Raw genomic sequence first — 13558 nt, 5'->3', positions numbered from 1 at the left:
TTAATTCCTTTCAAAGCAAAATAAAGTTTATTTCCTAACATGTAATACCAAAAATTGTGGATTTGTCAGTTAACTGCAAAATTACCTCACATGGGCAACTGCAGTTTTTAAATATGTCAAGTTATTTCAAAATCATTCACTTGACATGCTTGTTTTGAAAAACAATGTAACTTGAAGGGAATTTTATTTTTACAAGGACTTGATAAAGTCCTAATGACTTTTCTTTTTTCAGCAGTGTGAATACACACGCTGGCAAGCATGTGTAGTGTGGAAACCACCAGGTAGACCCAGAGTAATAAAAGATTTCCTTTGCCTTACAATGTAAATATGGGAACAGTAATCATTGGCACAGCTACCAGCCAGCCAAGCTTGCAGTCACTTAGGTTTAAGTTTCAGTTAATACCCATGAGACCACTGAAACCCTAATGATACATGGTTAAGTGAACCCTGAGGGTTGTCCTGTAGCCACTGTCAACCCAGACTGATAAGCAGCAAGCCTGCAAGCTTCAGACCATTTCCCCAAGCTTCCTTTTTTACTTACTTGCATTGTGTTTTGTTGGCAGCATCACATTGATATAATGAATCTCAGTGAACAGATGAGCACTACTGTCACCTTCCCATCCTTCAGACAGCCACCAGATGGAGGCTAGGAGGAAAATTCCTTCCCAGTTCAGACCTGCAGGGCCTTTTTCCTCACCCTGGAGCCTGGTGTGTGGTCTGCTTATTAGGGTGATCTGAGAATGGTAATTTTATGTTATTTAATGCCCTGTTGTAAGGGCACTGGAGATACTGACTAACTCCTTGTGGCACACTGGAGTTGTGGCCTCAGAGCTTTTTAATGTGTGAAGTATTTGGCAGGTCTTGGAAAGTGTTCCACAGCCTGTGGTACTGCACTGGACAATGAGCTTGGATGTTCAGGGGACCTCTGTAGGTTCTGTATCTGTGACACCCAGTGTGTACTGGGAAAGATGGAGGCTCAACGCAGTTACGAAAGGTTACAGGGTCTGTGTGATGTGCCCATTGGATCTACAGCTTTGGTAAAAGGCTTAGAGTTTTGTTTCCATTATCTACTTTCCCCTCAGCAGCACAATTTGGGCCTGGTGCTTCTCATGCATTTATAAGGTAGAGCTCAGTAGGAAAGCTTTCACTGGGTCAGGATCAGGGTCTTGTTTTCCAGAAGGTATCACGTATCTATAAACAGTCAATATCATAGGCCAGAGATTTCTTTCACAAACACTTGTTAAAATCACTGTAACTCCATCATGTCCAACTAAGCTATATTTACTGTACAAGAATCGAGCCCTCTGTTTCTAATGTCATTCCAAACTTTTTGCCTTTCAATGTTTTTCTATGAGCATTTTTCAAGCAAATTTTGCATCCCACATTCGATATGTATCTCAGTTTTATGCCTGTTTACATAAACATTTCATACATCTGATTAACATCAGAATTGCCAGCTTTTCAAATGGCACTCACTGTGCTATAATTCTGCTTAGCCTTGCACAGTATTTTTGGCACGTCAGTTTTCAACTTCATTAATGAATGTTACTAGCTAATTGACTCCATTATTATTGTGGAACTCTGTTTGCCAAAGGTAACTATTCTTCTTCAGCATGCCAAATGTTCAAAGTGCCATCTGTAATTTATAGTTAATAAACATAGAGACAACAGATGACAAATGTCTTCCTGGTAATTTCTTCCCTGTTACATTTTTTCCTTTGGATATTTTTTTAATATATTTTACTTCCCAGTTCAGCTCCATTTTGTCATTTATAGTGTTGCTGAGGTTTAACCTAATGCTAGGAAACAATTGCCAAAGGTAGTCATCAAAGTAGCACTGATTCAGAGCCATATAAAGCCAGACCCCCACAGCAGGTTGCCCAGACTGAAGAATACATTTATAGTATCTTTTGCCTTCAACAGTGGCAGGGATCAGATGCTGCCAAAAGCTGCCTGGGGTCTCAGTTGACAGTGGAGTTACTCTGGGTCTACATGGGTCTACAAACAAATGAGATACAGCCCTTCATATAAAAACAACAATAACAAACTGAAGAACAGGAGTGCCAAAACCAAGATCTGCTAGCTGCTGTTGTCTTTGTTCAGCTAGCTGAAAGCTGAACACAGCTACTGTAATCGTATTAAAGAAGAGGGCTGTGAATGAACAACACAGTAAGTGTGGGAGGAAATGGGTTACCCAAGTCATTCTTTAATTAGGTGAACACACGTGGAAATTACACAGTGGGGAATGAGCTTCATGGCATTTTCCATCTGCCCACTGGGAGGTGAGAGCAATGAAAACAGCAGTGTAAAGCCACTTCTGCTAAATTTTGCATTACATTACTGCTCCCCTCAAGCTTTTCATTGTGGAACATGTAAAAGGTTTAACAACGTCACTGATAAATACAATCTCATCAATTTAATGGCAAATGTCCATAGAAGTTATTATACTGCTCAAAACTATAAAGGAAGACTATCTTGGAAATATGTAAAGTGCCTCTATGTATCCCTCTAAATGCATTCAGCACTTCTGGAAATACTGAGTAATATAGATAAGTCTATTTTAATAATGTGAAACATTTCACCCTGATGGCACATTGATATATCCATACTATACAAAAGCTTTTTCTATGTTCATTAAATTGTCAAAAACACTCTTACCAAAAGAGAATCTGTTATCCTCAAAGAACATGGTATCTTCTGCCTTTATATCTTTTCTGTTTGCTTTTCCTCTTCACATCATAAAATGTCTCTTCCTGAAATGACATATGCAAACAAGTAAATGGAGCTATAGCAGTTGTATTCACTACTCTAGATATCCTTAATAGACAGTCTTCCTTTACCTTTAGCACTGGAAATGCAGCCTTTATTGGTATTGAACGAATTATGACCGTATGTAGACCTGAATCCAGTGTGTATGTGTTGTCTTGTTTCTGCAGACTGTTATTGTAACCCTTTTGGTTCAGTCCATGATCGCTGTAATGACAGAGGATTTTGTGAGTGTAAGGAGGGAACATCAGGGCCTAAATGTGATAAATGTCTGCCGGGATATATCTGGCACAGCTTGGGCTGTCAACGTAAGTAACTCTGAGAGTCGCCCCTCTCCTGCAGCTGTGCTGCCTCTACGTCTGTACGCGATCACGTGCAGCTACTTCAGAGCCGAGTATGAGCGGCCCAGGGAGGTGGTGGAATCTCCTTCTCTGGAGATATTCAAGATCTGTCTGGACACCTATCTGCGCAATATGAGCTGGGGAGCTGCTTTGGGAGGGGGGTTGGACCCGATGATCTCTCGAGGTCCCTTCCAACCCCTGTGATTCTGTGATTCTGTGACCTGCTCTCGGGGCTGTAGGAATGCCACACTGCCTGAACCCCTCTGGAGACTCCCAGATGTGGACAGTAAATTGACTGTGCCAGCCATTTATTTTAACGTGCTTTCAGTGTCCTCTCTCTCTCTCTTGCTAACGCCTGAGGAGCTCCCACTCAAATACATAAATTCATGTGTCTTGCCAACAGTGAACTAAGTTGTGTGTACTAAAACATGAGCATACTAACCCCAAATTTTAAATTCTCACTAAAAGCCAGAAGGTGGTTTCTCTGCACATTCACTTTTTTCTGTACTAAACTTCAGTTTCCCAAGTAACTTAACTGTGCTTTCATCACTTAAAACTGTCCCTAGACAATAAAACTGCAAAACCCTGGCTCGTTACCTATTATAATTACTGAAAACTAGACAAAAGCAAAAGGGGAAAAAAAAAAAAAAGAAGTATGATTAAAATCCTTAAAAGTAAGAACTGAAATTTTGTGTAAATGTTGCTAGAGCAGATGTTTCAGTGCTTAGTTGTATATTTAGCTTCTCTTCTGGTTAACAGGTCTTGTAAACAAGTGAATGGAAATACCACATCAGTAAATACAGGATTAGACTTTAATGGCAAATTTCTTTTGTAATGAATTCTTAAGATTTATTCTGTCTAACCATCTTGTTCATCTACTCCCAGAAACTCTGGAGAGTCCTCTCATGTTTTTCTTTTACCTTTTCTCCCTGCCTCTCTGCATTCTTACACACACACATTAAAGAGACTCTGCAAGAGCTTGCTCTGGATTTTTAAGACTGAGCAACACAAGAAAGAATGTATTTATCGACACTGTTTAGCCAAATATTTTAAATTGGCCATGTAGCTACACAAATGCTCTATAAAAAATGCAAATCTTATAACATGAATGGAAAAAATAATAATAATAATAATAAAAATAATTACCACTGCCTCTCCAAGTGATGAGTACCACTGAAGTAGAAAATCTGGGCTTGTGACAGTTCAGCAAATGTATCTGGAAAGAAAACCTATAAATACAGAATTTCAGGAAAAACTGTGGTAGTCAGCCACTTATTATTAAAGCTAGTACATGAAGAGAAAGGAAGCTTGCATGGGCAACTCAGTTAAACATTACCCGAGAAAATGGGACTTTCTCAGCTTCTGCCAAAAAACTCCTGGTTATACCTGGCAGGTTATTTAGCCCATACTTTTCACACATGGTTGTTAACTGTATTCTCATTTTTCTGGATGCTTGCACTTGAGTTTTGATTCAAAAATTATTGAGCACTTACAGTTGCAGCAGAGTGCAGGCAAAGCAGCAGTGTGTCAAAGCTCAGAGTTCTCTATTACTGCTATTTTGAACAAACAGATCCAAGGTATCTTAAAAAAACACTCAGAAATCATAGGATAGCCCTCTGCCTTGCACCCCTTACACAGGAGGAGGTTGTCACCACCCCTGTACCTTACCTGACAAAATAAGCATTTGAATTTGTGAAATATCAAGATATTGTAGTGACAGGAACCACAGGGGAAAAAACTAAAAGGGAAATCAATATGATCCACTGTGGCTGAATTTGAATAAAGTACAGGGAACACCATGTCCACACAGTGGGTCTAAAAAAGCTATTAAGTAGCTGAGATACTGAATAGGTCTGAAGGTCTGTGGGCCAAATTTCATAGTCATATAATTAATGTAATAATACATATACCAGCTTGTCAAACCATTGTCTTATTAAATCCAGTATTTTCTATCTTTTCAGGTTTGGACATTATAACCCCAATAATGTTCTTTTAATGAGGATTTTTTTTTTAAGTCCAACATATAATTAGCCTGATTTTAGCTGAATCAGAGTATTTATAAAAGCTTTAAACAGTTTCTGGAATTGCAAGCTAGTGTCTTTATATTTGCTGACAAAACTAATTAAGTTTCCCTCACTGTGTTGTAATTTTCTGAACCAATCTTGGACTGATTATGTAACAGTCGGATATTCTCCAAGTTGGACCAAATTATCTAATCAAAGTCAGAAGAAAGACAACTAGATGCAGTTGTCAGACAGCAAATCACCATGTTTTACCAAGCACACACTGACTCAAATCCTATTTCAAGTCTTTTCATGGAGGAACAGAATTCCGTTTCATTTAATTTTGTAGCGTGCCCATTTGAGCAAAGCTCAAAAAGATTATTTGTCTGGACATGCAGCATGTGTTTTTGATCTGTTTCCCTGAGATGGTGCAGTACAGGAATGTATTTATGTAGAGATGGATACACACACACACACACAACAGACCAACACGGGTTCGCTTACTTCTGCTATACATAACCTGTTGGCATTGTTAAAATCTATTCTTAAGGAGCTCTGTTGCTAAAAATCCTTGACCTAGGGCAACCAGAAGCTTGACCTATAAGTTAAATCTATACCATTGGTGGTTTAATTACCTGTATGATGGTATTAGCAAATGGAGTGGATTAGTTTTATAGAGTGGTGACCCTATTTGGGAAGAAAGAATGCTAACGCCTTGCAGTGATTTCCAAGGCTTGCAGCATGTCATTTGATAAATTACTGTTCATAGTCTAACTTATACCACACATGGGTAAAAGACACAGAAGCTATTATCCTCCCAAGTATTCACTTGGATACAGCACTCTTACTGATTGCATCTAGAGCCTCTGAGGATCCAGGGAAGAGCGCTCATCACTTGTGTCGCTCTGCGTAGGGGTCAGGTGCAATTGTAGCCTCTGCCTGTCGGATGAAAAGCACCGTGACAGCAGCTGTTATCTTCCTGAATTCAGGGTTTGTGCTGCATAGACAAGGCAGTCAGCAGGGTCTGGTTGGTACAGGAAGGTTTGGTGCCCTCAGAAAAACAGGCACAATAGACATGACTGTGCCTGGCACTACTTCTGAGCCCCCCACTCGGCACCATTCATGCTGCAGGCATTGTGTGTGCGGGGAGGCGGCTGGGGTTTAGTTCCCCGACACCCTCCCAGATGCTGACTGGGGTTTCTCACCGGCACGCGTACACAGACCAAAGCACCAGGAATGAATTAAGAGCAGAACAGCCCGGTCCTGAAACCCTCTTAGAATTACAGAAACATGAGAAAATAGATAGCTATATTTCATGTTTCTGTTTTATAGAAATTGTTTCCTTTAAAAGTGAAGAAAAAGCTCCAAGCCTGGCAAGAAATTTAACCAGTAACTACAGCTGGTTTGGGCGAGTCTTAAACTAAATGGCACTTCATCATAAGAGGAACCTACCTGTAGGTAGAAACTTTATCACACAGAAGAACTGCCTGAGTTCTAAAAATTGGATGAAGGCAAAATACTAAACAGGAGCGTTCATTTCACTGTCTAAATGCACTGCTCATAGTCTTGCATCTTTTGTATTTCTTGGCCACGATGTATCAGGTGGCTAAATTCTGTTGCATACATATGGGAACATTTTAGAATAACACCCATTAATTCCAGACACACCAGAATAGATTGTAAACCCAGCAGCATAGTTACCTAATCGGGCAAAGAAAAAAGCGTCTCTTCTGCCAATCTCAGTTTACCAGCAGAACTCGAGTTTTCACTAAGTGTGATCACCCCCCAAGGGAAAAAGGTGAGGATAGGTCCAGTGATTAGTATTGTTCACTATCTCCCTTCATACAGTCAATGAGCAAATGAAGACATTGAACTTGCAGCCCCACAAAGGCCTACACTGAGTATGAGTTACCAGCGGTAGGTTGCACCCAAGTTAAATTCAGAGCATTATTTATTGAGAATCACTGTTGTGAATCACCTTGGTTCAGTGATGTAAATCTTAAACAATTAGCAAATGAGATTTCAGCCAGATGTCTTACATCAAGCTCTGAATAGTTTAATTTATTTTACCCTTTTTTGTTCATTTTAAATAGTTTGTGTTAGAGCAGGCAAAGGATTACACTCTTATCATCAGTGCTCAAACTGTGCCCAGTGCTTGTATCTGTCTTACAGGCTGACTCTGCAGCCTGTTAGATAATTCATATTTTGTCACAATGTGCATTCAACTTATTATATGATTATTTAAATGTAAGCTTTTTTGGTGCATTTTATCATGTGTTACAAATGTTTAAAGCTGAGGCATTTGATCAAAATCATCATGAAGATTGAACTGCTAAAGAAAATCAAACCTGAAATTGTAGCCCTGGAACTTACATTAACATTTGTGTTTACAATTCAGCAAGAGAAGATATGTTACCATCCATCTCTTAAAAGAAAAAATATTTCTTGAAAAAACATCATGCACTTCTTAACAGGTAAAATACCTAAATGTAGTTACCTGCCCCACTGAAGGTCAGTGATCTTGCATACGTGTTTGTACATGGATGTATCTTGTGAGTCCCTCAATACCTACACATTGAATTTGTGCTTGGGGAGCTAGACTCTGCAGAAAGAAATAGCCATTTGGAACTGGGATGCTGCCCTGCCTTCCAGTTCACCTCTACAACTGCCTGTGTGGGAGGCATAGACAATCCATCTGTATCTTTCTGTGTTTTTTACATCTTTTAAGCAGCAGGAGTTTTAATGCTGGTCTGGATACAGTGGGATTTCCCCTCTGCAAAGGTGCTTTCAGTTCCAGTGTGTTTTGGTGCTGGGATTGGTGCTGGGAAGTGCACTGCCATGCTTGGAGCTGGAGGGAAGTAAAGCAGAGAAAGAATTTATTGAAAAGGATGTTCTGATGAGGCTGAGCATTGCCGTCCCCAAGGAACTGTCTGCCCCGTCTATATACATGAAATACTGATTTCACAATAACTATTTTACATCATTGTTATAGGAACTAAAGAAATTGTGAGTATATAGGGGTTTGGATGTAAGAGGAACACACTCTGCTTCAATGGCTCCAAATTTAAATCCAGAATAATTCTCCTTAAATCAATACAGAATGCTACTGTTGGAACTCAGAGCATAGTATGACTTACAGATATAAGATAAGGTGACAAGATTACAAATAAAATTACAGCATCATCAGGCCTGATTCTCAGATGATGAAAAACACTGATTCCACTCACCTCAGGGGAAGCATGATGATGATTTACATATATAATGTCCTACTGATATCCTAGGTCACGTAAACCTGTGCAAAGACAACATGAATGTGCCTATTAATGTATTTAATTCAAAAATACACAACCCATAGAATAACCAAGGTATGAATATAATGCAGTGGTACTCTTAATGGGTTATTGGGTTTGAAAGAGAGAAAGAAGCTTATTATCTCTCCAGGGAGAGGATATTTTAGTCAGAATAAACATGTCAGAACACTGTATTTAAAAAAATTAAGTGAAGCATCTTTCCTCTGTGAAGAGCACAGAGAAGATGTAAACAGGATGCTGTGTGTAGTTCATATACAGACAGTTCCTGTGGCATGCCTAGGCTGGGGATCAAGGCTCTTGCTCCTTGTAGTACTGCTGCCCACAAAGTGGGGGGGTATTGTGGAAGTGGAAGAACCCACCAAAGGAATAGGCTAGAGGGGCGTTGGTGAGAGCATAAGGACAGCACCTCGGCACCTCTGTGCTAGAAGGAAGGGGTTGTGAAGTGGGTAACACCTGTGTGTGGGAAAGCCAAAGAAAATGGCTCGTAAATCAACCAGAGAATGAGGCCTAGAAGAGGGGGTAGTTAGTTAGCATAGTTAACATCTTACTAGGAGGTACTGGGCTCTTAACAGACTGCAGCTCTTCAGGAGATTGCCTGTGGTACCATGGTGACCAGACTTGCTTTCTCCAAAGTGAAAATGAATAGTTGAGCAGGAACAGTTACACACCTGACCTGTATTAGAACAAGTTTTTCCACAGCAAGGTGAAGGATTGGATTGGAGCAAAGAGGTTGTTCTCTTGATCTTGCCTAGGTGTCAGCTTCAAAGCTGCCATTCTGTGGCTGTGTACACTGCTCTAATTGCAAATCCTGCAATCCCTCTTCCCTCGATTCCCAGCTATTTAGTCCCACACCCCTAGCAATCTCTCAGACACTTGTTTGACCTTTCATTGAACCATTTCAGATCTATCTCAGCAGGACACTAATGTATAAAAATAGTTTTCTGCTGTGTTAGTTCTGTGATATGAATCACCAACAGGTTGAGCAGCAGGAGCACCCTGGGAGAGCACAACCCACTCAGCTGGGGAGCGATAGAACCCTGGCAGCCAGCAGTTAAGGCTGGACTAGGATGCCATGCCACTGTAGCACATCTGTGGCATCAGTATTCTCCTCTGCCATCACTGGATCAATCACATTATAGCCTAGCAAGTTGCTGGTATTTTTGCCAGACAGAGCCACATAATTTCAGAAGGATGAGCAGTGGAGAGTCAGGGAAGCTTCCTAAAAAGCATTTTCCTAAAAAGCAATGTTATACACTCGCCCCAAAAATAGTTTAAAACCCCACTAACCTACAGACAAACAACTCCCCAAGATTGTACTGAAGTGGAACCATAACTTTTTAGAGAACAGTGAAGCTAGGATTCTGCATGCAGAGCCAAAATGCTCCTTTGTGATGGACACGAGCACAGCACATATCAAACCAGTCCAATTTAAGAAGAGTGAGTACAGTTTCTAGGCTCCTTTGGTACTTCTGGCACTGTGTCATGGAGAGTTCTGAACCACTAAATATTAGAAAATTCATGAAAAGTTAAACAAGTAACATTATTTGTTTTCTTTAGTCAGATGATTTTGAAATGGTTAATATTTGATAGCACAATGATAAATATTTTAATATAGGATATTGCAGTCAGTTAGGAATAGATCAAAAAGATACAAAGTAGGCTCCACTAGATAAACTTTTATTAGGTACATGAAATAGAACATAAAGCTTGATAGCAATTACCATTTAATCTATTCACATTTGGAAACGTATTGAAGGGGAAACTTATAACTCAGTTAGTTGTTATGAATTATTAAATGTTCATTTGAACAGTGATGAGCAGGACTGCTTTTCCTCTGAAAAATCTGTCACACTTCCCTTTTAAGCCTGCTCAGTGGCCATAACTTCTGTATAATTTGCCTGCTCGCTGCCTTTTTATGAGGCCAGAACTAAAGGGATCAATAGCACCACAGACACGCCCAGATGGGACGTTTTTGTGGAGGGGCCTTAGAAGGATCATTTAGGAGAAAGTAAAGTCTTAACCACAGATAAAAATTACTGACCCGAGGCATTGAAGATAGTTGATGCTTCCTGTCTTGCCACTGATGCAGCTGGTGGCAGTGCTGACACCAGCACACGCTGGCTGCAGTTACTGCTTTAGCTTCCCTTCCACGTGTGCAAACACAGCTCTCCCACGGGACCTGCCTGCTCACAACCATGGCTGGATGGAACTGAAAGGTTTTAACTTGCAAGTTGCTCTCTCAAGAGAAGCTCAACTACCACAGTCCTATTTAAAGTTAAAAAAAAATGCCCTTTAATATTTTGCATTAATAAGAGGATGCTGCAGAATTGGGTATATAGTAAGACTCAGTCCACTTGTAAATTTAAACTTTGAAAAGCTAGCTTCCAGCTTTAATGGGCTTCAGAGTTATTCTAGTCACAGGGGCACACCTGATGTCAAGGGGTGTTTCTGCCCTGAATTTATGCATCCTGAAAGGCCGTAATCCTGAAGTAATCAGCATTCCTAACTTTGTATTTTTACAGAGCTGAGTATTTTAATATTTAACAGCTAATGAACTCAAGGCTTTTTAATAACACATTACTACTACTATTTGAGGTGTTTTCCAAAAGCTTTGAAATGTTTTTCCTCACTGACAATATTTGTTATGAGTAATGTATAGAGGTGAAAGAAAAAATCTCAGACTGAAGGTTTTAAAGAACTTTAGTTGAACTCAATGAGTCATTGTTTAGCATCAATAGTTTGAGTACATGAACAATGAATTTCTGAAAATAATCAAACCTTTTCAAGGTCTGAGCTCCTATTACACTTACAGAAGTGCCTTTTTACATTTCCCAATCCCTGCTCTACACTACTGTTAGTCCTGACCATCTCACCTAGCCCATTTCAGAGCTGATCTTCAAAACCTTTCATTCCTGCAAGTTGTGTGTTTATCTGTATGCTTACAGACAGCAAAACATCTCACAGCAGAAAATTAGAAAGCCCAACTTAGACCAGGGATCAATTTACCCCAGCTTCCTCTATTTGACTGTAGTGGGTTTGAAGGGTATTTCATTCAGCATAGGCACCCAGCCTCCAGGTTGCTACAGCTGATTTTCTTAGGCAAAGAGTTTGTCAGTATCCTCAGACTTAGTTGGTCTCAATGAGCCTTTCCTCCACTGCTTTGCCTAGTGACTTCTCCAGACATTCATACTTCTATTATCCAAACATCCCAGGTATAATTTCATTATTATGCAACATGTAGTAGTAGTAACAGTAATAAAAATAACAATACATTTTCTTTAACTGGCTGGCTGACAATTTCATTTGGTGCCTCCTCTTTCTTGAGAGGAAAAGGCAATGCAAATAAATGAGTAACCATTACCAATTCACCTTTTCCATAACATTTGTGATTTTATAGAGATTTGTCTGTCATCCCTTTCTTATGCTGAAGAAACCTAATCTATTTCATCTCTCCTTTCACAGGAACTGGTTATATCTATGATCACTCTTCATTCTGCCTTTTTTGGTAGTACTAGATACCTTTTCAATGCATAGAACTTCATGCAGTGTTCAAGACATGGCACATCATGAACTTATTCGGTGTTTTCTGTTTCATTCTTTTTTTCCCTGTCCTAAAAATTTCAAGAATCTATTTGACTTTTTGACTGATGAAGAGCATTAACTCCACATTTTCCATGACTGGATTACTGAACTACTCTTAAGGTCCCTTTTCTGCATAGTAAAAGTCAAGTATCCATAGGAGTGCATCACTCTTGAACACTGAATTTCATCTACCATTTTCCTGTACTATCACCCAGCAACACAGAAATTCTTCTGAAGGTTTTCATAGCCAAAATATGAAATAAGCAAACCTTATTCACTTTTCTAGAACAATTCTACGTGTGTAAGTCCTGACACAGTTCTTACAAGACTCAGTAGTAGTCTCTGACATTTATTCTTACTTTTTCCTGTTATTCAATCTATGATTATTCCATAAAAAACAAAAAACACCCTCTCTTATCGGTTTCTTTGCAAAACACTGCTGAGGGAAATACTTGTGAAATATTTTCTTGACATTCAGATACATTATCAACTTGATCATTTGCATCCATATGCTTATTGATTCCTTAAAAAAATCATCCTCTTGGATTTTACCCCATTATTTCCCTCTACAAAAGGTTTGCTCTTCGGTGCTATTCGTGCTTCTTCATCTATCTGTTAATTTTATTCTTCATTACAATTGTCATCAACCTGCTTGCTGCAGAAGTTCTACTTACTAGTCTTTAGTTCCTCTCCAACTCCCTGAAGCTCTGTATAAAAATCCCATGTGCCATAGTCCCTTCTTGTAGTTAATCAAGCCCATCTTGGCAATTAAATTAGTACTATCACAGATAACAGTCAATAATTTGTTTCTGCATTTTTTCAATATTCTTTGCTTCTGGGGATCTGATGTAACAGACTATGTTCTGGTTTTTTAAGAATGGTTTGTATAAACTTTGAGATGGACCTCCAGAGCATACCCCTGTCAACACAGACATAGCCTGGTAACCTCCTAAAGCTCTTCCATAGCTAATACTACATAGATTTCTCCCTTCCCTAACTCCATTCACCATTTACCTGCCCTAGAGACTTCCTAGAAAGTTTTGCTTCTGATGTGTTTAGAAAAAAAAAGTTACTTGTTTTTATGACTTTATTACATTGCTCAATCATTTCTGCCCTTCCTTGGTACTTCAGTGTGTTCTTAGTGCTAAATTCTGAGAGTCTGTACTCTTCTTTCTTCCTTCATTTCAACATAATTTAATTTTTCTTTACTGTTTGTAAATGTACTTTTATAAGAAACGTTTCAAACAGTGGTCTTTTTCTTGATAGTCACCTTGCTCTCAATCTCAGATACTACCAGCTCACCAAAACACCTGCAGGCTTTCTGCCCCCTTTAGCTTTACCTTGCATTTCTTTCTAGTAAGTGCCTACGTGATACCTCCTCTTCCCCTGGATCCATACCCCTGAGGCTTGTACTAACACTTCCACTAACTGCAATTCCATCTTAAATTTAAGCATGTGAGTAAATATTTTGACAAGGAACGTGGGTATGATAAAAACAGGAACAAAAGCTTGATCATATAAATGTCAGTCCAGCTTTCTGACAGAACTTTGACTA

The 13558-nt window shown here is 39.4% G+C and overlaps 1 protein-coding gene across 2 annotated transcripts in view; it reads left to right on the top strand.

The window, feature by feature from the left end:
• The window catches only part of NTNG1 (netrin G1), a gene marked incomplete at both ends in the record, with an annotated part of 148084 nt that overhangs the window by 118585 nt on the left and 15941 nt on the right, over positions 1–13558 (top strand). The window contains one exon of one of the 2 annotated variants that reach the window (XM_084266074.1): positions 2937–3074. The exons of the other annotated variant lie outside the window; for it this stretch is intronic. Within the exon in view, the coding sequence (XP_084122200.1) occupies positions 2937–3074 (138 nt within the window). The remainder of the gene's footprint in view (positions 1–2936; positions 3075–13558) is intronic. 2 annotated transcript variants of the gene reach the window in all.

The sequence above is a fragment of the Gallinula chloropus genome, assembly GCF_964237585.1.
Source record: "Gallinula chloropus genome assembly, chromosome: 6".
Classification (NCBI taxonomy): domain Eukaryota; kingdom Metazoa; phylum Chordata; class Aves; order Gruiformes; family Rallidae; genus Gallinula; species Gallinula chloropus.
This window is presented reverse-complemented; position numbering and strand designations above follow the sequence as displayed.